Raw genomic sequence first — 25431 nt, 5'->3', positions numbered from 1 at the left:
AGTACAAAATTATTTACTCTGCCAATTCTACGAAACAAGTCTACAAAACGGGTAAAATTAGTCGAGAAACGTCATCACAATCCAGCAGGGAGTCCCTTCTTCAGGAGTGTCGAAAGATAACTACCCAGTTCTTCATCCTAAACGGAATTCATTTTAGAATATTGCATTAGAATTCAGACACCACCTCCAATCCATTTTTATTGTACACATGTCACTCACTACACAATACAATACACCCACGTTGTTTGTGTATTCTTTCTGTAAAAATAGCTCTCAGAGAGCTCTCTGTGCAGTTTATTTACAACGTACAGTTAACTTTCCGCTTGTGGGCTTTCCGCTATCAAGAGCGAGACACTGGGTTTCCAAATGGGGGCGAAGTGAGAGTGATGCTGGGGTCCTGAGCGAGGTTGTTTTGAAGTTGTGGTTTTTAGAAAAACGTGCTATGGTGGCAGAAGAAGGGTTTCATACATGCTGTACTGTAAAGACTGTATTGTGGGGTGGGGGGTAGACACTATACAAAGCCTGTGAGTCATAAGCAAACTTTCCGGAAACACATTCAGCACAGCCATAAAGACCATTTTTACTGAGATCTATTTTCATTTGGGTGTGTGTGTATGTACACGTACACTGTGAGTAGTCAGTGAACAATGAACAAAGACGATTGTGTCACTGCCATCATGAGAAAAGTTACAGTGTAAGAGACTATGAAAGAAAGAAAAGGAAAATAACAGGGGAAAGAGAGACACCCTTGTGCAGGATTTCCCCCAGCAATTTACTGTTAAGGCGCCCACCTTGACAACAATCACCTACCACTTTGACTAGGCCTTCTGACTTTTAGGCGTTTTCATAACACATTTTATATGAAATTTCACAACATTGCCTTCGCTTCCTTCATTCATATGTTCTATGTAGGATTCCGCACCCAGTTAAAAACTGTGAGAATCATTAGGCGATAGTGAGTGTGTATCTCTCACTTTCCACATAACCTTGATGCTGATAGTCACATGTGTCTGATACCAGCAACCACCCCCCCCGTCCCCCCAATCACCTTGACTAATGAAAATCCTGAGGAGAACACTAGTGTGAGTACCTGGTAGCTCCAGGAGAGCAGGACGACCTTGACGTTGGGCTCCTCTGCGGTAGAGGACACTTTGATGACGATGGACTCCACCATGACTGTGCCGTCCGGCAGGTGCTGAATGGTGTAGCCCTTGAGCACGCTGCAGAGAAGGAGACTAGTTAATATGCAACACCTCATTCAGATCACACGGCCACTATACAACAAGTAGACTAAGGCTACGTTTATATGGTAACAGAAGACACAAAAGTGGCGCCTCGTCTTCAAAATGTCGATGCCTTTTACACGAGGACGTTTGGGAGAGGAAACAACAGTGACAAAAAAACATTTCTGATGTGTCTTTCGATTACACGGCTACCCCACCATCTGGGCCTTAAAATGTGAAAAACTGGAGAAGTGTGATGTAAAAGATGTATGGGAAGTGAACACGTTTTGCACGAGACACAATCTGGGCCGTCTTCAAAACTCTACACACTTAAGTTAAAGCAGGGTATATACACACCTATCTTGAAGTCAAATTTACTACCATTTAATACCCTTTTTCACTACCTATAGATTTTTTTTACAACCATCACGACACTCCGATGCGAGTATTAACAAGACATCTTTTGTAATTTTTACCTCCTTAACATTACATTACACTTTCGTTTTTTTGCACACAAAAAATGCCCGAAACGAAGCAGTACAGCGGGACGGTACCATGCTCAGGGTACCTCAGTCATGGAGGAGGATGGGGGAGAGCACTGGTTAATGACGCCCCTCACCAACCTGGCAGGTTGGCATCCTGACGCCCTAACCGCGTAGCCTACCCATGACTGCCCTCACACTGCCCTCAGATACAGAAATAATCTTTTTTTTTGTCAAAATGGTACAACTAAAAAAATAATACCTTGTTTTTCAAAAAATAATACATTTTGAGCAAATTTACAACTTTTAAGGCCATTAAATTTTGCCTTTTTAATCTATCACCTTTTAATACTTTAAAAACCCTGCATACACCCTGTAAAGGAGTCTTTAGAATTTTGCGTTGTAAGGCCCAGAGGGCAGGGTTGCCATGTAAACTAAAGTCACTTCCGATGAAATATTTTGTCATTTTCCCTTGCAATCGTCCTGGTATGAACGGCATCTAAACATCTACACTGCATTCCACATTATTACGCAAATTACATTTTTCGCTGTTTCCCCAAATAATCAATACAAATGACGGTTATCATAATTTTCAAGTCATCAGCCATTAGAGTACAATTTAAAAGTTTTTGAATGAACCTTCCAATGATAACAGTATTTTTAAAAATAATAAAAAACTTAAAATGCTCTGTTCCACATTATTACGCAAAATAGTTTAATAGTATTGTAATCCACATTTCTTTCTTTTTTCCCCATTTACATCAAAACAGTTGGAAATTGGTACCTTCTAAATTACATTTCAATGTTCAATACTTGTTGATAAGCTCTTTGTCTTAGTATCTGGAATGCTGCGTTTAACATTGAAGTCAATGGCAGGGCATTGCATGGGAGTTATGGAAGCCCAGATATCCTTGATGCTTTGCTCTCAGCTGTTTTTGTTTGTTTGGTCTGGTGACCCACACTTCACTCTTCAATATACCCGTGGATTTCCATGCCATGTTTAGGTGCTTTGGAGGTGATGACATTCTAACTCACCAGACATAAAACCCAATTGAAAATGAATGTTTTGTCTGGTGAGTTAGGATGTCGATACCACCAAAGCACCTAAACGTGGCATGGAAATCTACGGGTATATTGAAGAGTGAAGTGTGGGTCACCAGACCAAACAAACAAAAACAGCTGAGAGCAAAGCATCAAGAATATCTGGGCTTCCATAATTACCAAGCAATGCCTTGCCATTGACTTCAATGTTAAATGCAGCATTCCAGTTACAGCTTATAACCAAGTTTTGAACATTGAAATGTAATTTAGAAGGTACCAAATGTCACCTGTTTTGATGTAAATGGGAAAAAAGAAAGACATTTGGATTACAACACTACAAAACTGTTTTGCGTAATAATTTGGAACAGAGCATTTTGGACATTTTAAGTTTTTTATTATTTAAAAAAATACCGTTATCATGGGAAGGTTCATTCAAACACTTTTTAATTGTACTCTAATGGCTGATGACTTGAAAATTATGACGACTGTCATTTCTATTGATTATTTGGGAAAACGGCAAAAAATGTCATTTGCGTAATAATGTGGAATGCTGTGTAAAAAACACTGATCAGATAATCACACTACACACTTTGCGATTCAGTATTCCTCATATAAGACAGTCAGTCAATGCTCAATGCACTATAGATCACACGCCAAGCTCAATGTAGATCAAAGGACCAAACTCAAGGTACCTTTATGATTATGAAGTGCTCCTCTGACAACTCTGTATTGCAGGATTATAACAGAACTGTTCAACACAGTTGCCATCAGTGGCTATCAGTCTCCTGCTACTCATCTGCTTTTTGCCACCTTGATTTAACTCATATCTTTTCATCCATCTTGAGCCATATTGTTTTTACTTCAAGTGTGTGTGAGTGGGTGTATGGGAATACTGTATGCATGCATGTGTGCGGTTTCATTGGAGAGGACTGTTAAGACGTCTGAATTTCCACTGAAGTAAACAGACTTCTTGGTGTGTGTGTGTGTGTGTGTGTGTGTGGAGCAGTCAAGACACTTCCCCTATGAGTTAATACAAGAGTGTGTTATCTTGATGTGTTAGAGATGTGGGTTTTGCCACACCTCTTGAGATGTGTGTAGATGCGTGTGCATGTGTGTGTGTGTGTGTGTGTGTGTGTGTGTGTGTGTGTGTGTGTGTGTGTGTGTGTGTGTGTGTGTGTGTGTGTGTGTGTGTGTGTGGATGACTGTATGCGTGTCTGTGTATTTATCTCACCTCTTGAGATGTGTGTAGATGCGTGTGCATGTGTGTGTGTGTGTATGTGTGTGTGTGTGTGTGTGTGTGGATGACTGTATGCGTGTCTGTGTATTTATCTCACCTCTTGAGATGTGTGTAGATGCCTGTGCATGTGTGTTTGTGTGGATGACTGTAAGCGTGTGTGTGTGTGTGTAGATACGCGTGTGTGCGTGCGCGGGCGCGCGCGAGTGTGTGTGTCTGTCTCACCTCTTGAGGTGTGTGTAGATGTGTGTGTGTGTGTCTGTGTGTGTGTGTGTGTGTGTGTGTGTGTGTGTGTGTGTGTGTGTCTGTGTAGATACACGTATGTGCGTGCGTGCGTGCGTGCGTGCGCGGGCGTGTGTGTGTCTCTCACCTCTTAAGGTGTTGGTAGATGTGTGTGTGTGTGTGTGTGTGTGTGTGTGTGTGTGTGTGTCTGTGCGTGTGTGTATGAGTCTCACCTCTTGAGGTGTGTGTAGATGCGCGTGAGTGTGTCTGCATCGCTGTGGGGATCCTGCAGCTGAACTCGACAGGTGAAGCGCAACTGGTGCTCACTCAGGCCCAGCTCCTTGAGCGCCTGATCTGAAGACACCAGCCTCAAGCTCTGCATACACACACACACACAGGGACATATATGAGAGAGAGAGAGAGAGAGAGAGAGAGAGAGAGAGAGAGAGAGAGAGAGAGAGAGAGAGAGAGAGAGAGAGAGAGAGAGAGAGAGAGAGAGAGATACACTTATGATTTTAGAGGATCAGATTTTTGTGTGAATCTGCTGATAGGTGTGAAAGCTGAAAACTTGCATTATCTTTCATGATTAGGGTTCCCTGCATCGTGCGAGGTTTCTTGGGATCTGGCAAAGGTCCTTAGGAATAACAAAAACAGATAAAAGTTAAGTTATAACATGTATGCCATCTATGACACATTGGGTTTCATGCTTCCTGTTTAAGAATTTCCAGCCATCATGATTGAAATCCTGGCTGAAACACAAGTAATGCGTTGCTGTGCGGACCCAATTAATTTAGCCAGTACATTTCACAGAGTTAATTCCACATTAGATGGGCTAATTTAATACTTGCAGTTGGCCCTGCTCTCATGTTCCTCAGCGTTGAATTAACACTGCAAAACTTACTGTGTGTACAGATTAAGCTCAGCGCATTTCACTTTAACTAGGACCCTTTGTGCTTTCTGTGAATCTGATGGAGTGTACGTCATCAAAGACAAAAGCGTGCTGTTGCTTGCCACTGATGGCATTCAAGTTGACCACAGACTTTCATTCGTCTCTTGCTAGACAGAGCGATGGTCATGAAATGCAAGGCAGTGCATTGCAATGCATGCACGTTGTGTATTCATTGCTTACTAATTCAAACAATACAGGACAACCAAAAAACTGTGTTGTTGAAAGGAAATCACTAACATGAAATGAAAAGAAATCACTGAGTGCATAGTCATACTACGGGCAGTAGGTGCAGAGTTTTATAGGTACCTCCGAGCGCCATTTCCCTCTTGAGCAGGTTGAGTGAGATGTCCACTGGAACACTGGGGTTGGTCTCCACAGTCGCCGTCTCCCCATTGGCTGGCATGAAGCAGCTAATGCCTGTGAACAACCAATCAGAGGAAGAGAAATCACCAACTGTGAAATTAAGATTAATTTATTCATTTAGGCGACAGAAAGAACTACCAGCGCAATTCATTTTTTCTTAAATTTAAGGGAGACTTAAAGCTTCCTGATGTGAGAATGATCAACAGGACACAATTAAACAACATTAATTGAACTCGTTTCCTGCAGCCGATTCTTACTAAACCTTTTCTTCCTTGTTTCGTGAAACCTTTATTGAAATTACAAGGATAAACTGCTTGGGCAAGTGGTTATGGCAAGTGGTTAGGCCGTATGAGGCTTGTTGCCCAAAGGTTGCCGGGTTGGTGGGGAGAGTAATGAACCTGTACTCCGTTTCAGGCTCCCCTCTTGCGACGGGTGAGGCATAAATGCAATTTGATTTTGTGCAGAGAGCACTGAGTGCTGTGTCAAAATGACGATGGGAGCTTCTTCGGTGGGAATACAAACAGTAAACCCTACTCAGCTACATGCAATCGTAGAGTAGAGTAGAGTAGAGTATCATAATTAATCCAGAGGGAAATTAAGGTGTCCAGTAGCATACATACATATACAGAAGAAGACACAAAGATATTAAACATTGCACATGTATTCATATATATTCACAAAGCCATCTCTCTCTCCCACTCACACACACACACACAAGGTTCAACAACTGGAAAAATGTCCAGAGTGTCCAATGCAATGTCATGCGTGCCGCACTCACTGAACTCCTGTTCGATCTTGTCCTTGAGGAACTCCATCTTCTTGGCCTCCCCGTGCACCAGCAGCATGTTGCGGGGCTCAGCCATGCGGATCAGCTGCATGATGCCCTTGGCGTCCGCATGGGCACTGAACGACATGTACTCCACCTGCAGCTTCACATCCAGCTAAATAGAATAGAGCAGAATAGAATAGAATGCAATAGAAGTGAATAGAATACAAGTGAATAGAATAAGAGTTAACAGACTACTAGACAGTGTGAATTTCACTGTCACTGAATAGAACGATGTGAACTCCACATGCAGCTTCACAACGAACTAAAATGGAATAGAATATAATGGAGTGGAAGAGAATAAAAGCAATTTGAATAGAACAGAATAGAAATACTGTAAGCAGAATAGACTTTTACTTTCATCGTCACTGTCACTGTACACATGTACTCAAACTGCTGCTTCACATTAAGCAACAATAGAACATACGAAAGTGTATGCAATCGAAAAGAATACATGTATACCAAGAATGAATTTCACTGTCACTACACATGCATACTGTCGCCTGCCTCTCCAGCTACAACACAACGCCACACCACACAACACAACAACAGAATAGAACAACAAAATAGAATAAAAGAGACAAGAATAGATAGAAGAGAACAGAGAAGAATAGATAGAAGAGAACAGAGTAGAATAAACTGTGTTCCTTTTACTGCAACTATACATTGTAAATTGAATGTTCTCCTCTTGTAAATTCACCTACAGCAAGAAAAGAGTAGAGCACAAAAGAACAGAGTGGAATACAGTAGAAAACCACAGAATATAACCGAATTACTGTTACTATATACCTCTACATTGAATGGGCATCACTTCTAAACTCAGCAACAGCTAGACTACAATAAAGTACCCAGGCCACGCCCTCCTAGTGACCCAAACCTTCTGCCTTGCCTCTAGTCAGGCCAAGAGCAATGCAAATATCGTTTCTGATCTCCCGAAAAATCGGGAACTCCACCCACTTTGTCTGACACCAGTCAACCGGTAGCAAACCTAGGGAGGCTGACTAACCATGCCGTTTGGGAAACGTTAATTGTTAGGCTCTTGGTCAGACAACAATAAAGTGCCTTTTCCAACAGGCTGCATCTGCTTACCGTGGCCCTGCCCTCCATCTCAAGCTTCTTCTGCCCATTCAGGATCTTGTGGCCCACAGTTCCTTGCACACAGTAACCAGGCATGATGACCTAGAGGAGGTTATAAAGGGTTAATTACCTTCTCTAGTCTTAAGGGTGTTATTTATGATGATGCAGACATGCAGAGATAAAAATGAAAGGGCCTCACCATGTTCTTTTCATTGCCAGCCCACTTTTTGAAAATCTGTAGAGACTGGCCGGCGTGCAACATTCCCGGAGTTGCAAACACCACCTGCATTAAAAAGGTGTATGATGGTGACTTAAAAACATTTACAATGTGAGTTAAGGGTGCATGCTCTGTGTTATTGCTCAGCAAGAGATGGCATTCTAGTGGCATTGTTGTCATGTGTGCATGCTGCAAATTCAGTGCAGCATTCTCTGGACTCCATCTATCCGTCTGCACTACATTTCAGAACTGGTGCAGGGCATGGTTATGGTTGGCACACGTCGCCAGGGCCGGATTAAGATGGCCTGGGGCCCCTAGGCTACAGGTTGGTGCTGTGGGGCCCCGCAGAAGGCAAATTTCTCCACAAATTTACATAGACAGTGTCATAATTACGAGCTAGGGATTGAGGATAACATGTACACCAACTGTATTGAATAAATAAAAATATATTTCAATATCGCATCTTGTCACAATTCTGCAATTTTTCACTTTTGGCCAATCAGGGGCCCCTTGGCAGATGGGAGTCCCAAGGCTGCAGCCATATTTAGCCTGTGCATTACTCCGGCCCAACACGTCGCGTGTTCATTTTCACACTTTTAAAAACAGAGTATGGAGTAGTTTAATAGTGGAAAAGCAAAACGATTTTCCATTCTTCCATTCTCCACTTTTTCTCTGTGACTAGCGTTTTGTTTTCTCACCTCAAGTTATAGTTCTATGATTCATAGTCTTGCGTGCAATGACTGAATAAAAAAAGAAGAAACTGAGTGTGATCTATTCTCTACATTCTATGATGTTGCTCACCATTGGTCCAGGGTTGTCTGCGTAGGCGCGATCAAAAGGCTTTATATGTTTGAACTCAAACATGTTTCTTTGCACAAAGGTTTTGCGAATCTTCTGATTAGTCCACGTGATGAAGAGTTTGTAGTAGTGGTTTGCCTTCTCCGTTAGGCCGGTTGAGAAGTAGATGGGCGCCTTTAGATTCATCCTCTCCCTAAAAAAAGGACAGAAAATCAATTCATACTTTAATCATTCACAATAGTGTCATTTATACATGTATGCACATGGGAAGACAAAAATACACTCACGCACACGCGCACACACACACACACGCACACCGGTTGTGCATATCAATTTTCTACAATCATGCTTACCAAAATGTTTCCAAAAGAATGCAAAGTTCCTGAGCTCTACCAAGAGCAAACACTGGGATAAGGACCTGGGAAATATGAAATGATTTAATAATACTGGATGATATTTCAGAATAAAAATCACAATTCCTCTTCAGTGTACCAGACAGTCCCTCACCTTTCCTCCCCTCTCAACTGTCTCGTGAACTTTCTTAAGGAAGTCTCGTTCTCGGCAGCGCTTCGAGTCACGAATGGTGGTGGCATACGTGGACTCTGAGATCAAAATATCTGGACGACACTTGTCAATCCAAGCAGCACTGGAAAAGTTATACAGTTAACATTAGCAAAGACTTCTTAAATACAGTAGTAGTAGCAGTCATAGTAGTTTTTGTTGTAGTATACACTGTATTTTTTGCAATTTCAATACAATTTGATGAGCCTTACCCCAAATGTCTGTCAGGTGTCATATTATAATCACCCTGGAGTAAAGGAAATAGATATTTATTTTATAGCGCAAAGACATAAATGGGTATTTTTTACATATACTTGACATAAATGGGTCAACCATGTTTTTTTATTAGAAGATGTCAGGCGGTCCAACTACAGCTAATACCCATAAATCAATTAGCAATTGGTAGTCAATGTACAACCAGATGAGGTTGCACCACCCTGACATCTGCTACAACAAAACATCATTGACCCAAATATGAAATGCAATCTCCATCTGCTGCACCCACCGTGTACACCACTGACTCGGCCCCCACTTTGATCTGGACCATGGCTGCACCCAGCACGTGACCCGCATAGTACGCCTTGATTTCCAGCTCATCGTCCACCTTTGAGGATAAACAGTATTAACATCAGAGCAACACACATAACCTTTGCATCAATACAACACCCCTTCTCCTATCCAGACTTAAAATAGTTCCATAATGTGAATGGAAAACTCCATCACACACGGTACTGTAGACTTTCATTGGGAATGTTGAGAAAAGAATTGACTTCCCGTAAATCATTGGGTACCAGAGTGAATATAACAACTCTACCGCCAAGACTTGACAGAGTGTGCAGGCATTAGTTGCACTAATTACTTTGCTATTCCACACATCCCTAGTCAGTGTTGCCAGATTGGGCGGTTGCCCACCCAATTGGGCTACTTGGGATGGCCGTCTGTGGGTAAAAACGGGAGAAATTGGCCATTTGGCAATTTTTTTTTATCCGTTTTGTGCCCATAGAAACCAATGGGATTTGTTGAAATTGGGCAGAATTTACCACATTTTGGCGGTTTTTGATAACCTTTTGGGCGGGTTTTGGTCAGACAAATCTGGCAACACTGTCCCTAGTTTACACAGCCTTACACCACACACCATCACCAAGTAAAATATCAAATACCTGTACAGTCTGATGGAGATTAATTGGAACAACTTTCTTCATGCAATCCTTGATCATCTGAGAGGTGAAGAAGTTTGTCTCCCCCCTCTTGTCCACTGTGATCTTCCTGAAGTCCTCCAGCAAGATGGGACAGATGGCCTTGGTAGGGTGGGTCATGTAAATTGGACCATCATAACCCACCATCTCACTCATGTAGGGCAAAGCCCCACAGTGATCAAGGTGGAAGTGGCTGTAGGTTTGAATTGTTTGTGCACATGGACCAGAGAGAGAGAGAGAGGGAGAGAGAGAGAGAGAGAGAGAGAGAGAGAGAGAGAGAGAGAGAGAGAGAGAGAGAGAGAACATGTGAGTGGAATGTTGGCGTTATTGGTGCAACTAGGGCAGTGGTTCCCAACCAGGGGTACGTGTACCACTAGGGGTGCGCGAGCAAACGGCAGGGGGTACTTGGAAATGTGTAATTTTAACAAATGTATGGAGTATAGTCACATTGGGATAGAGAAAGTTACATACAGCACGAATTAGGGGGTACTCATGGCACAGCGAAAAGGCTCAGGGGGTACACGCGACAAAAAAGGTTGAGAAACACTGATCTAGATGGTACTGAACTGATCAATGAGTGAGACAACACAACAATTAACACAACAATAATCACAAACCTAATGATGACACAATCCAAGAACTCCGTCAAACGCCCATTTTGTGTGATGTAGGAGAAGTCTGGAAAGCGTCTCTGTGGAAATGAAAGCCTTACAGTTATACTAGGCTATAGCTCTGCGCTGTCTGTCTGTTAAAATACTAATTAGTGAAAGCAAACAAACTTCACTCAAGTGATACTCACGTCATCGTTGTAGCCCATGTGCATCCCACAATCAAGCATAATGTTTTTGCCTCCGATGGAGACAAGGATGCAACTGCGACCAACATCCTGACCAGCTCCTAGGATGAAAAGAATGACAAAGCAGGTTATTAATGAGCGTCCGTCTTAGCGTTAAAAAGTTGATGTGCATGTACCAACAACACATTTCTTACCAAGAGGAGTTACTTTTATTTCTGGCATCTCCGTGTAATCAAAAATTAAAAGGACAGGAAAATTTCAGTTCCAGGTTGCATATACATTCGTGGAGTATTTGGCTAGTTAGCTTACTAGCTGGGCAGACCTAAATTCTACGACTGGTTTAATAACGACTTAGATAAGGACGGTGTCTCACAACCTAGCTCTTTTTCATACCAATAAAGCGAATGTGCATAACATTGGCCTATGCATAACTGTATAACAACAACAAAAGATAGTTCACTTGCTAAACTTCACTGCCACATTTTTACACCGACAGAGTACGCATGCGACATCGGAGAATGTCCATTGGTTGATTCATTGCTGCTTAAAATTGTAAACCAATCGTTGTATTTCTGGAGACCATGTGATGTAAAATCACAAATATCATTCGTCTATTTTTTATTGACGTCATTAGGCGGAACTACCTCTTCCGTATTGCGCTGCTCTTGACAGGCTTGTTTCACTTGTTCATTGCATTAGCAAAATTAATGAATGAATGTCTGTAAAATACATCAGACTATTCGGAGAGAAGTCTCGTCGTTGTAGCAGAACGTTAAACTGTACGGTAAACAGCTGCTAGTTTTACTCCATGGTAAATAATGATCTCTGGCTCTTATTAACTAGGTGTGTTTACAAGTCATCCTGTTAGCTTACAAGTGACTCTCGCAGTCTGAAACCAACCAGCTGGCATGGCAAACTCCGTTGAAGAACAGAAGTTCAGTTTAAAAGAGGTACTCGATACTTTTAGTCAATGCCTCTCCGAAAGTAAAGAGGTATATGTCAAACACTACGTGGAGGGATGGCGAGGTCTGGTGAGGTGAGTCACCTTCTACTCACACTTGCAGAGCAATTCCTTTCTAAATATTTCACTGTTTTTGTATGCTTAAATCTGGATGGGAAGACTGTATGGGTACTGTAAATCAAATAAACGAAGCACTGATTTTCAAATGACTGTACAAAAAGCTATTGGAATGATTTGGAGCCCTTTGTTATTGTCAAGAGTCCCATCATCCACTTCGGCAGTGGCTACTGCATATGAAAGTGAAAGCCCATTGGGAAACTCCAACTCCCAGTGTCATTGTGACACAGCACTCCACGGCAGACAAGTTTACATTGCATACTGCACACAACGAAATTGCATTTATGCCTCAGCCGTGCAAGGGGGCAGCCTTCAGTGGCAGCTCTAGAGAGCAGTGCGGCAGGATGCTACCATGCTCAGGGTACCTCAGTCATGGAGGAGGATGGGGGAGAGAACTGGTTGATTACTCCGTCGGGAGTTGAACCGGCAACCTTTGGGCTAGAAGTCTGACGCCCTAACCGCTTATCTATGACTGCCCTATGCATTGCTACGACGGACTATTACTGAGAGTGTGCATGTAATTTGATTTAACATCAACTCTGTTTCATCTGTGTCTGAAGGTTCATGAACAGCCTGGGCAGTGTGTTTACCTTCATCTCGAAGGATGCTGTCAACAAAATCGAAATCCTTGTCAACTTCCTCAACGGAGAGAGTGGGGAGCACTATGTCACCATCCAGTCCATGGTGAAGTACGAGCTGGACAACGGACTGGTCGACCTCACTAAACGTGACAAGCACCCAGAGTCCGGCTGCCGGACTCTGCTGAGGCTGCACCGCGCTCTCCGCTGGCTGGAGCTCTTCCTGGAACGCCTGAGGACGAGCAGCGAGGACAGCAAGACCTCCGTGATGTGCTCTGAAGCCTACAACGAGTCCCTATCTCAGCACCACGCCTGGATCATCCGCAAAGCTGCAGGCACAGCGTTCTGGGCCCTGCCTGGGCGCCAGACTTTTTTCGACGTCATGAACGTTGGCACACCAGAGCAGGTGGTCGCCATGCTGGGAGATGCCCTGCCTCTCATCTCGGAAGTGTACAACATTACTGAGAACCTGTATGCTCAACACAACCTTTTACAATTGCCATAAAGAGAAACTGAGTCTTTGGACCGTAGAAAGACTTTCTATGGCTCTGGGTTACTGAGTGTGCTGTGGGCTTTTTTTTACTGTCAGTTCACTGTATATCTGTCCAGGCGGTTATGAATGTAATGTGAATATATGGGTATGAAAGGACAATGTTTGTTTGGCATATTTGAGACATGGGTAAAGGCTTACCTGAAAGCCCTCAGGTATAAAGATCTTTTCTCAATCTGAAGTTCTCATTCAGTCCAGTCTAATGAAGAAGCTGGGTACCTGCTTACGCTTACTGTTATAATGTTACTGTTATAATGATGGCTTGTGATTTAACTAATAATGGTATAATAAATAATGTAGGTCAACGTGGTTTGATGACTCAAACTGCCAGAAGCTACAATCCAGCATACCACATATTGTTCCGGTCATTTTCTAAATTAGCTGATTTTCATAATCCCTTGAGTCTTTTGAACTCTAAAAATAGGAGCCATGAACGCCTGTGAAGAGCTTCCAAATGTAGATTACAAAACCATTCTATCCCAATCCTTTTTCTGGCATTCATGACAAGCCTGGTGCTCCAGACACAACACTTCAGATGTCATGTATTTTGATCATTTTCCCTCTGGAAAAAAAAGCTCTGAATAGGGTCCCCAGGTGGATGAAAATACTGTATCTTATAATATCATTGCTTGTAACATTCCTATGATCCCCAGGTGTGATAACTGATTACTGACCAAATTTGTGAAGGCATACAACTAGATTATTTGGAATTTTGTGGTGTGAGATTTTGGCTTTTGAATTCAAGATTCCCATCACTATACTAAATCATTGTTGGAATAGAATACTGAAAATGAGTTTTAATGCCATATCAAAATGCATTTAAACTCAATTATTTAAGATGCATGTGTGATGGCATAAAAGGGATAATAATGATGATTTAAATGTCTCTTCATCTAAAAGTAAATATTGTCAAAACATGTGTCTTTTTCAGTTATTCATTGTCAAAGTTTCTTTGTATGGTGAGTTAGAACAATTCTAAGTGCCCCAGCAGGCAGTCTGTATCATGGGGATCTATCTAGTCCATTGTCAATGATCTAGACTGTTTTGGTCAACTGAAATTATCCCATAGAAATATATGAAATATATACTAGGCCTACAATAATTATCCTAAAAGCACTCTGTCAGCATCAACTTGCCACTAGATGTCACCGTGCTGCCAACCCAAAGTTGACAGGTATCTGGGTAATGCCTAGGCGTAGGCCGATGAATGCATAATGCTAGGCTTACTGCTGTGCTGCTTATGATGTTTTTTGCGTGTCATATTCACGTCTATTTCATATATGAATTATATTTGCAAGGATACAAAAGATAGGACAATACTCATTGATAACACCATACATCAGTCATTGTAGCTTTAAGTGCAGGCGTTTGGGATAGGTTGCCATAGCAGCACAAATGCGTTGGCAACTGGAGGAACGCTAAAGAAGGAAGTTCTGTGAACTTTTCTAAAAAAAATCTGAAGGCAAAGAAGATCAAGGTATGTAGGCCTACTGGTTTACGCGTAGCCTGCTTCTTTTGGGCCATTTGTCCAGGGTATGTAAATAAGAACAACATTCCATTTGTTCACTTGCTAATCAACTTGTACTTCCCCCCCATTTTTTCAGCCTCACATTTGCTGAATACTGGCATTGGCAACATTTCTTGTTTTGTTCTTCTAAGCATTAGACAAGACGTCTACAAAATATTGTAATATTGCTTATGGTGGTGTTTTCATTTTCTTTCCCGAAAGTTCTAAACAAGAGTCCAGAAGCTGGTCAGTTCGCAGTTTAGCATCACATGACACGGTCATGTTTATGCGTTGACCAACCAAAGATGACACGATATGGTAGCCTATCATATCAGTGCTCTGAATTAACTTTTTTTCACCAGCAGCCAAAATGGCTGGTAGTGTCTAGATATTAACCCTTTCTAGTTCTAACTCAAATTTCACCAGCATTTTTCAGGTAGGGTGGTGTTAATTATTTTACAGCCACTTTTGATAGCTTCTGTTCAGTGTATGTGTGTTTTGGGGAGTTGTGGAAATTATTTTGTGACATCCTCAGCATGCAGGCCTACATAGATACCTTGGGGTATTTGATATAGGCCTACACAAGATAATTTTCCTGCTTATAGTGTGACCAGCCTACAGCCACAAAATACAACTAAGGCCTGACATCTGTGTTATATATGACCTCTAGGGCAGTGTTTCCCAACCTTTTCTGTCTCATGTACCCCCAAAGCCTTTTTGTTGTGCCACGAGTACCCCCTAACTTGTGTTTTACATCGCCTTTTCTATTCCAGTGTGACTATGCTCCCATGCATTTGTTAAAATTATTTTTTTCCAAGTACCCCGTTCAGTGTGCTCGTGTACCCCTAGTTGGGAAACACTGCTCTAGGGTAAACCTAGGCCTACTATGTATAGGTCTCAGTTTTGCATATTAAATGTAGAACAGATTTTACTCGTTTCATGTTGTAGTTGTCTTTGTACACCTTGTACTCACTTTCTACTGTCTCTGAACAGGAACATGCATGTCTCAAAGCCAAAGTCCTCCAAATGCCGTGACAGACCCAAACTGAGCCAGGGGTCAGACTCATCAGGCCTCCACCCCTCATCCGGGAGTCCTCGACCTCCCTTGCATGACCGATACATGCGCTCCCGGGGCCTTCACGTCAAGCACAGCAGCCTGAGGAGCTCCAGTGACATCCCTGAGCTGGTGGAGGCCATATCGGCACCGACACTGACCCTGAACAAATACAGGGTCCTGCCTTCCATCGAGACGAAGCCTGGACAGCAGCCAGACATGAAGGGCCTGGAGCAGACCCTAGGGATGACCTCTGACCTCTGTCTGAGAGACAACCTCCACCTCCACTCACGTTTCATGGGGCGAGAGCCACGACTCTGCGCCATCCAGGCACTCACAGCCTCCAAGAGCATGCCTGAGGTGGGCACAATGTCCGAGGTACGGTGCAGTCCTGTCTCCCCAATGTCTTACATCGAGTCACCGGAAGTCCCAGCAGAAGACATTTCTGCCTTTTACGGAGAGGGTGGCTTGGTACTTGCCATTCGGACTCCATATGGGAGCAGGGTTGAGCATCGTTTTAACCCCAACCACACCCTGAGAGCGGTCATCGCAGTTGCAGAGGCCCAAGATGGGAGGCGCTATCGGCACAGCCTGGTGGAAACTATGGACATGCCCCGCAGAAGCTTCACTGACCTCAGCATGACACTGGCTCAGTGTGGCATTCCCAACAGATCGGTGCTGTGTATATCACATTCAGATGTTGGGGAAAAGTGACTTTGTTTTGAATTTTGTAGAGGACATTTTCTGTTGTTTGATAATTATTTTTGTATAATATTTTTCACATTCTACATAAAATAACAATTAATTATAAAAGTCACAGCCTATGGTGGAACATTCATTGCATTTAATGTTTGGTCAGAATCTCAGATGGCGTCTGAGTTTGTACAGTGCACAGTTAACTTGACATTTTGATTATTGCCATTTCATCAAGAATAAGAAGTGCCATCACTAATAAAACAAAGTGTAAGATTAAATATAAACTAATTATAGCATGCTACCATCTACTCGCATGTATACACCGGTTGGTACGAAACAGCCTCAATTCCAATCACTTTTGCACATTAAAGAAAGTACAGCTCCAGGCCACTTGATTAGAATAGCATGAAAAAGTTGATTTATTTCCATAATTTCATCAATAAATGTTAAACTGTCATGGATTGTAGATGCATGGCCCAGTTTTTTAACTACTCCAATCATTAAATTGTTTATTTTTACATATTTTGGTCTACCAGCTCAAAAAACCCATGAATTGGGGAATTCACATTATTAGACTATTGTAATAAAATCACAATTCTCTTCATCAAAATTAGTTTCACATCAGTGCACATCAAATCAGTTGAAATGTGGTACTTTCTACATAACATGCAATGTTCAATACTTGGTTAGGACTCTCTCTGTCTTAATAACGGCCATGATGCGTTTAACATTGAAGTCAATGGCAGAAACAGTGCATGGGAGTAATGGAAGGCCAGATATCCTTGATGCTTTGCTGTGAGCTGTTCTTGTATAGCTGACCTGGTGTCCCACACTTCACTCTTCAATATACCCTGTAGATTTCCATGCCACGTTTTGTCGCTAACTCACCAGTTTAATTCTAAATCACCAGAAATGATACTCCATTGAAAATGAATGGGGTTTTATTTCTGGTGAGTTAGAATTAAACTGAGGAGTTAACACCAAAACGTAGCATGGATATCTACGGGTATATTGAAGAGCGAAGTGTGGGACACCAGGTCAGCAAACAAGAACAGCTCACAGCTGGAAGACCAAAATATGTAAAAAATAAACAATTTAATGATTGGAATAGTTAAAAAACTGGGCCATGAATCTATAATCCATGACAGTTTAACATTATTGATGGAATTATGGAAATAAATCAACTTTTTCATGCTATTCTAATAAAGTGGCCTGGATCTGTATATAATGTATTCATTGTTGGACAAATCTTGACATATTAGCTTATCAGTTAACAAGCCATTCGATATTTAGCAGACTAGAACATTTTGGCTTGTGAATAGGAAATTAACTTTCTGCCCACTGTTTTTCTGACTTTCACGTTATCTTTTATCACATTCATATTGAGCTCTGAGTGCATACGGTCACAGTGACCAGTGTGGACTAGAAGTCCCCATTTAGTTGAGAAGGGGCAAAGTAGGCCTATTTGAGGACAGTTGTACCTATTGTAGGTTGTGCATCGTCATGCAGTACACCCATTGAGAGTATCAATGAGTAAACCATTCAACATAAGTAGAATATTGCCCTCTAGTGATCATTGCAATCATTGCAGTATAAAAATCAGATTCACAGCAAACCTGATGCTGGTTTCATTTCACTCGTTCACGTTACTAGTTGAGATTGAATGAAATCGAGTAGAGACAGTAGCAGAAGATGGCACCGGCCGGGCTAATAGTTTACCATCTAGTGACTACATCATCATAATAAGTCCAATGACTGATGCAATAGGGAAGGACCATCGATGATGAGTTGAAACGGAAGAATGTACCATCTCTGGTTAAAACAAGAATTGATACACGTCATTGTGAGAAATCTTGTGCAACTTAGCATTCTTTATTATTATTATTTTCTCCAAAATTGCAGTTTAACTGCATCTGCAGCATTTCCCAAACAATGTGCATTCTTTCACAATCCAAACTGCAGTACAAAAAGTCAAAAGAACTTACATTCAAGAATTTCTTTTTTTAAACACTTTCAACCCAAAAGGTATCAAATATTTGGTCATTGAACAACACAAAACAAAATGATAAATAATTTCACAAAATAAGTTACCACTATTTTTGGTACTTCTGTAAGCATTTTAAATCTTTAAATCACAAAATAAACTGATCTCACCCTCTCAAAAGAATGTAGATACTGTGCCTGTGAACCACACTCACTGATCAGGCAACCAGAAAACAGCAGAGGTTAGTATTTAACACTTAAGGCTGAGTGAATACAACAGGACTGATTCAAGTACACACAATTTGCGCCCCTCAATACCCTGCCAAATAAATAAATAAGGCACAGCTTCAATCTCACTTCCAGTGCTTCAGGTCATCCCACAGGATTATCAATTTTCACGAGGTAAAAATGAACAAACACAAAAACAAAAGACATTTGAACATATTATTCCAGAAATGGAAATGTTAATGTTAGATTGGCTACATATACCTGTTCCTCAGGTGTCTGCCAGATCAAAATCCTATCCCCTGTAAGTGCAGAGATTGGTTTCGCAGGTTATGAAAAACGCCTTCAAAGCAAAATAGAACATGAGCAAAGGGAAAGGCCACACACAGAACCCTGACCGTAACATTCCAAACCAGCTCTTTGAAACAAAGTCCTCATTTTTGAGATCCATTTCATTATATTTATGTAAACATTATTTTACCACCTTTTACCTTCCATGCAAAATATGGTAGCACCCCAATATCTTTTGTTTCTTTGGGGTGAAGACTTCCTTTTTGGTAGAGTCCAAATTTCACAATGCCAATCCACACAATCTGCTGACAGACCATAGCAATAAATGACAGTGCTGGGAAGCTGCACCTTCTCCTTCTTGCCGTCTTCAGTTTGCTATTTTCTCAATTTCGTCAATGTCTTGCGTGTCCAATTTCTCAATCTTCTTATCTATGAAAATTAATGGAAAATTAAATAATAATTAAAAAAAAAACAACCGAACAAAATTAACATTACACTTAATCTTTTTTTTAGGCCAAGAATTAGGTTTAAGTGAGATAAAGGTGTTGGATGGATACATACTGAAATGTCCCTGGATGCTGAGCAGAATGTCCATGCTGTATGGGCCGTCAACCATGTTGACTGCTAAACCCCTTTTGCCAAATCGTCCAGTGCGGCCAATTCTGTGCAAGTACGTCTCATTGTCGGGATTGCCGTCTTTGTCCAGAGGGAGGTCAAAGTTGATGACGACAGACACCTGTGCTACATCAATTCCTGTCCAGAAAAGATAGTAAGATACATAGCAATTAGATTTAAATGTTACACACGCACAACAAATAAGAACTAAATATTCATCTGGCTCCACGTTTCAGGTTTGAGGAGATTACAGTATCACTTTCAATTCATTTGGTTACCAATTACCGTATACTTCTCTGAAATGCCGCTTTTCAGATTTAAGTATCCTAAAAGGGGTTTCATCCAGAATATTGAGAAATCACATTCTAGGAGTACGTTCTTAAACTCCATGGAATGTAGGAGGACTTCTGAAGAAGCAGGGATGAAAGCTAATTAAGTGTGGAGAATCTACCAGTGTTGAGTATGATGTCTACCGTTGCTAGGATACTCTTTACATTTCCACCCCTACACATTTTGATATCAGAAGTAAATTTACGTTATCAGAAGTAAAGTTACGGTACTAGTAAATTTGCCACGTGAGCAGATATATGACTCAAATTCTGCTGCGCTGTACTACTTGTACTGTAAGTATATAACAAGTTCAAGTCCCGATATGACAACTCTACTCCTCTTCACTGCAAATGGTTTATAAACACGTCTCCTGTTCACAATGAGTCAAATGTCAGACTTGCACGTGCATGTAAACACAATTATTACCCATGGACCCAACCTGCTACTGTCACAGACCATCTGTTTTTCAAATGGCTAATTGGGGCATATATATTCCTAATAGGACATCTTCTGATGTAAAAAAAAAAAAAGACAGAGATATTGTAATATTCATAATGCCGCCTGAAATCAAAGTGCCGTAATTGACAAAGGCAAAAATGCACGAATCGACACAGCAGACGTCTTTAGTGATGGTAGCTTCATAAACGCATTTTGAGGAATAACTGGTTAATCAGGAAGAAACACTGGAATAGATGCTTACAGTACGGTCCATGCATGTTAATGTGTTGACCTTGTATTGATTTATTCAATTATTTAATGGAACATTGAGCGTGTAATTAAGTATTCAAGTCAATTCAAAGCATGTGCGTGAACCAACCTCTGGCGCACACGTTGGTGGTGATGAGCACCTTCTCCTTCCCCTGTCTGAAGCGCTGGATGACGGCGGCCCTCTGCTCCACGCTCATCTCCCCACTCAACAGCGCCACCTGGTGCCCTTCTTTAATCAGCTCTGCTGCCAGCCAGCTCGCCGCCCTACGGGTCTGGGAGACATAGCACAGCCCAGCGCAGCAAAACATGAGCTGAACACCCACACAAAAGCGCTCAGTACTAACTGCAGAGAGACTAGAAGACACATGATACAAACCCAAGCACTGGTTTTTTTTTTTTTTTTACCAGCAATGTTGCTGAGCAAGGTTGCCAACAGATGGCATCTGGTACAATTTCCCAGTGATGATATAAAAACTATTTAGGACATCTGAGAGGGCATTCATATAGTTGCCTGGCAATATTGCTCTAAATTATACTACTTCTCATTACCTTAAGGGGAAATTCCGGGCAAAATTCAGCATGCACTTGTCGTGGTCACAGTATCCATGACTTTTCAGCAAGTCATCTTGTTCAGATAACTGAATATAGCAGAGCATAGTTTGTTTACAGAGCGTTCGGAACGCCTTACTCATGGGCAAAGTTTCGAGGGTTTTAATTCCACCCTCTGCTTGTGGAGAAAGCCCTGGTGATATACATACATGGCAGAAGATCATGGCCTGTGCGATGGTGATGGCGCCATAGATGTCGCAGATGGCAGTGAACTTGTCCTCCTTATTGTTGCACTCCACGTAGTACTGCTTGATGGTGTCCAAGGTCTCCTCTTCACGCTTGAGCTTGATGATGTTGGGCTCCGGGATGATCCGTTTGGCAAACGACCAGACGGACTCCTCAAAGGTGGCGGAGAAGAGCAGCATCTGGCAGTCCTTTGGCAACATCCTAACGGTTGGAGAAGAATCCCAAAGTAAGGGAGTGATTAATAACCGCATAGAGACGGCACAGAACCCTCAGGTGTGCAATTTGCAGCGTGCCGTGTAATTGTCGACGGCCAAACAGCACCTCCTAAGCCATTCCTTAATTGAAAAAAAAGAACACGCAAAATGAATGATGGTTCATTCCAATGATTCGACTGGCATCATGTTTAGTTAACAATGCACAGGTTTTGAGAGACAGCAATATTCTTAAGTGTCCTCTTCTGCATGTATTTTGTATGATTGACAGCACAGAAAGACAATTTGTGTTTGTTCTGTTGTCTAATAACTTTCAGGAACTTGTTGCCCATCACTTAAAAATCTCAGCCAATTCTGACAATACAATTAAGACCTAATACAAGTGGACACCTTCCCACAAGATATTTGTCAGTGTTCAGAGTTCACCTGAGTTCAACTGCCAAAGCATCAGCAGCCATCTTTTTTCCCCTGTGTAATCTCATTGTTTGTTTCATGAGCAAACAGGCTGTTCCAAACATTGTCAATATAATTTGGAATCAATATTCCTTAGTACGTCATTAACAAAGCCATTAGCCTAATTGGAGCGTAAATAAACCATTCCACTCCGCAGCAAGACTGTAATTAGCCTACATCACAGCTCAGTACGTTCCCCACAAAATTATTCATAACATAACATTCATTTCCACTGTGGCAAAACCCAAACAATTAGGATCTTTCCAATTACCACACATTGTCAAGCACGCATTTCACATGGAACCATGCTGTTATTAAACATTCCCATCTGGGCTATGATTTCTGTCCGCTTCCCTAGGCACTAGTACACAAGTACAGTGTTTACCTTTGGATACGGATGCTCTGGTCCTGATGTCCTTGAGTGCCGATCATGACATCCGCTTCGTCCAGCACAAACACGGTGATCTTCTTTGGGTCGATGAACTTAAGCTTCCAGCACCAGTCCAGCAGCGTGCCAGGGGTGCCGATGACAATCTGCTCTTGCACCTTATACCCTCGCTCCACTGGGGAAGCAGTGCGGGACATCAACATTAACACAAAAGGCAGAGGGTGTCGCGCCAATAACTCTAGTCGTTACGGGTGCGTTGGTTACAAAGCGATAATCCACAGAAACAAGGAGTGGAACTCTTACACCACTAGCCGATACAACAATGTGTTTATTGCCTTACATATAGAAAAGTGATTAAAGTGTTACACACAAGTACAAAACGTTTTTGGTCACCCGGGAAGGTGTGAATGTGTCAATGTTAACGGCGCCACCTGAATGTTCCATGTGCGGCATGTACAGTATGGCAAGCAGTGAAACACACACACTCGAAGAGCAGACAAGGTCAGAATAAGGTATAGCGGAATAAGTGGTTCCTTTAAGCATACATCCAGAGAGAACTATGGAAAAACTCACTTCTAGCAGAGCCCCGAATTGCATAAGCAACCTTCACTTCGGGGTAGAACTGTCCCATGTCTTCGACCACTTTGCCGGTCTGCAAGGCTAGTTCGTAAGTCGGCGAGAGACATATACACTGAAGAGGGAGAGAAAATGTGAAAGTACTGATTATGAAAGTATTGTTAATGTAGTCTTGTAATCATCTTAATTACGGATCAACCAATATAATCTACTGCATATCAATTAAGTGGAAAGAGAGAGAATGGCCTATACCAACCTGAGTCCACTTGTCCTCTGGATTGACATAAGTCATCATAGCCAGCACAAAAGCGGCAGTTTTACCAGTACCAGACTGGGATTGGGCGATAAGGTTTTGAGGTCTGAAATCGGAGGGAAATACACATGCCGAAAAAAACAAAACAATGATTGATTATCCTGTTGCAATGAATATTCCCCCACCCATGCAAGTGAGACTATAAACCCAGACAGTATTTTCTTTTTTAAATTTCATCATAAATTGTTTTTTGGCCTTGGCTGAAAGCCGAAAGGTCTCATTCGATCAATAGAAAGACAGCCCTCTCCTCCCAAACTTGCTTTGTGTGTGGTTATTTATTAGCCTGGGGCCTCGTGTAGGCCTACTAAGACTTGTGTAGATTTCCTACAGAATCTTTGTGCATGTAAAATCTTTGTGTATGTGCGACGATGCATATGCATCAATAATTCAGATGCATTAATCTATGCATAGGTTCTTGCCTGGTCTGGCCGAGGCATAGTGGTCAGAACATAAATGTGTGTAATTATATCAAATGTGGGTTAAGCTTAAGTGGGTCAGATGTGATGCGTGTCCAACATCGTCTTTTTGACAGCATTTTAAAGCCCACCTCTTTTCATTTTAGATCATAATTTTTAGGTGAACTCACGGTGCAGCCAGCATCATTGGCAAGGCACTCTCTTGGATTTTGGATGGTCTGTTGAAACCCATGGCATACACCCCCTGGAGCAACTGAGGCTGCCTGAAATTAAGGGAAGGTCATGCAACAATGTTTACATCTGTTTTAAGTCAAATGGCATCATTATTATTCTCAATTTAGTCAAGTTGGATACTCACAGGCGCAGTTCTTCGAACGATTTCACCGAGTACAAAGGGGAGTTTGGATCTCTTTGTAGGATTTCGACTTGGTTTGTGTTATGCACAAGATTGGTTCGGATTAATTTATTCAGCAGTGACTGAGCCGCCTTGTCCTCTGTGGAAAGCCATGGGAGAAATGAAAATATTTTTAACATCATCAGATGAACTTACAGCCAGCATATCCAAAAGGAACCATAGACCATTTGAAAACTGCAGACTTGGGTCACCTTTTTCTTCCTCATCGTCACCAAATGCATCTCCTGCATTTGCATTTCTTCCTGGCTTTGCTTTTGGTGTTCCTATAGACAGTGGGACGTTGATTAAGTATTGCAAAATATTGCAATAGGCAGCATGGTATCATCATAGTAGTGGGCTACATGTTTTATATGCACAAGCCTTACCATTTGCCATCTCTCGTTTTAACCTCATCTTCAAGAAGCTGGTCTATTTATGGGAAAGAAAGTGGACACGCTTTTAATTGAATTACTTTCTGTTAGCAGAATCTTTATACACAAATATGCAAGCTTAAATGCCCAGTTTCGCATGACACAATCTGGAAAATGTCGAGTTAGACAATTAATAGATATGATGACAAAGGCACGGTGACGAGGCCCAATATTGCTTCATCAGCTTAACGGTCATGCCATTCCCACTTGCTTCCAAAAACCTGGTCTTCCTAAAAATTGTGGCTTGATGTGCAAGATGCCATCAGTTCCCCGGGTATTTAAACAGAGCAGGCCGATGTAGTCCTAGTGGAGTCGACCATGCATGCGAAAGTTAAAGCACAGCAGGGATGGAGAAGCCCTGCATTAACACCACCCGACCACTAACAAGACACAGGAACAACTTTCCTAAAACTTGACTCAAAAGTTTTGCCACATCGGTAAAACTCGTTTACAGGGTGTAGGAACGATCTTTAGCATCTAGCCGACTAGCCGCAATTGCTAAATAAAATGCCCACGAGGTTTGTGTTATGCAAATCGCCCATGTCAGTCTGAAGTTCCAGCGTTCCATCTCCCTCCCGGTTGACAGTTAACAGGTTCCTCATGCTAACTTGATACGTAGCATAAAATCAAGCATGCTGATATCGTTGCTGTAGTAATTAACTTACTTTTTCGGATGTAGCCTCCTGTTCGTCAACTGACAGCGCCCATGAGTCTGTCGCCATTGTATCCTATTATTCTAAACTAATTTCAAAATCTGCTGTTATCTGCAATTCCTCTTGCAGTACTCTCTGGGTGTTTCTCGACTGACTCGCTGCCCCGACTGACCCAAATCTGCTTGCTGGCTGCCTGCCTG

The 25431-nt window shown here is 41.9% G+C and overlaps 4 protein-coding genes across 5 annotated transcripts; 2 read left to right on the top strand and 2 right to left on the bottom strand.

Moving 5' to 3' along the window:
• On the bottom strand, window positions 1–11497 carry ints11 (integrator complex subunit 11). The gene is made up of 17 exons (XM_063209265.1): window positions 11180–11497; window positions 10989–11086; window positions 10807–10880; window positions 10154–10382; window positions 9499–9597; window positions 9206–9240; window positions 8940–9078; window positions 8786–8850; window positions 8436–8625; window positions 7617–7700; window positions 7430–7519; window positions 6293–6455; window positions 5458–5568; window positions 4775–4836; window positions 4436–4578; window positions 1091–1220; window positions 1–137 (listed from the first exon to the last, which is right to left on the bottom strand). The coding sequence occupies exons 1-17, from the start codon at window positions 11205–11207 to the stop codon at window positions 75–77; spliced, it is 1803 nt and encodes a 600-aa protein (XP_063065335.1). The 5' UTR covers window positions 11208–11497; the 3' UTR covers window positions 1–74.
• Window positions 11498–11635: 138 nt separating this feature from the next.
• On the top strand, window positions 11636–14111 carry cptp (ceramide-1-phosphate transfer protein). The gene is made up of 2 exons (XM_063207699.1): window positions 11636–12021; window positions 12624–14111. The coding sequence occupies exons 1-2, from the start codon at window positions 11894–11896 to the stop codon at window positions 13144–13146; spliced, it is 651 nt and encodes a 216-aa protein (XP_063063769.1). The 5' UTR covers window positions 11636–11893; the 3' UTR covers window positions 13147–14111.
• A 440-nt stretch (window positions 14112–14551) lies between these two features.
• On the top strand, window positions 14552–16569 carry ubxn10 (UBX domain protein 10). Of its 2 annotated transcripts, none has more exons than XM_063207698.1 (2): window positions 14552–14668; window positions 15692–16569. In XM_063207698.1, the coding sequence occupies exon 2, from the start codon at window positions 15696–15698 to the stop codon at window positions 16464–16466; it is 771 nt and encodes a 256-aa protein (XP_063063768.1). In that variant the 5' UTR covers window positions 14552–14668; window positions 15692–15695; the 3' UTR covers window positions 16467–16569. The 2 variants fall into 2 exon arrangements, with proteins under 2 accessions (XP_063063768.1, XP_063063767.1); XM_063207697.1 differs by having other exon boundaries at window positions 14608–14724.
• Window positions 16570–18299: 1730 nt separating this feature from the next.
• ddx19a (DEAD-box helicase 19a) lies at window positions 18300–25431 on the bottom strand. Its single transcript, XM_063209264.1, has 12 exons — window positions 25244–25431; window positions 24534–24576; window positions 24360–24431; window positions 24112–24247; window positions 23924–24016; window positions 23281–23383; window positions 23022–23139; window positions 22446–22623; window positions 21359–21596; window positions 20710–20872; window positions 19509–19700; window positions 18300–19376 (listed from the first exon to the last, which is right to left on the bottom strand). The coding sequence occupies exons 1-12, from the start codon at window positions 25298–25300 to the stop codon at window positions 19315–19317; spliced, it is 1455 nt and encodes a 484-aa protein (XP_063065334.1). The 5' UTR covers window positions 25301–25431; the 3' UTR covers window positions 18300–19314.

This window comes from Engraulis encrasicolus, chromosome 10 (assembly GCF_034702125.1).
Source record: "Engraulis encrasicolus isolate BLACKSEA-1 chromosome 10, IST_EnEncr_1.0, whole genome shotgun sequence".
Taxonomy (NCBI): domain Eukaryota; kingdom Metazoa; phylum Chordata; class Actinopteri; order Clupeiformes; family Engraulidae; genus Engraulis; species Engraulis encrasicolus.
Note: the sequence above shows the minus strand (reverse complement) of the source record. Positions and strands in the feature narration are given on the sequence as shown.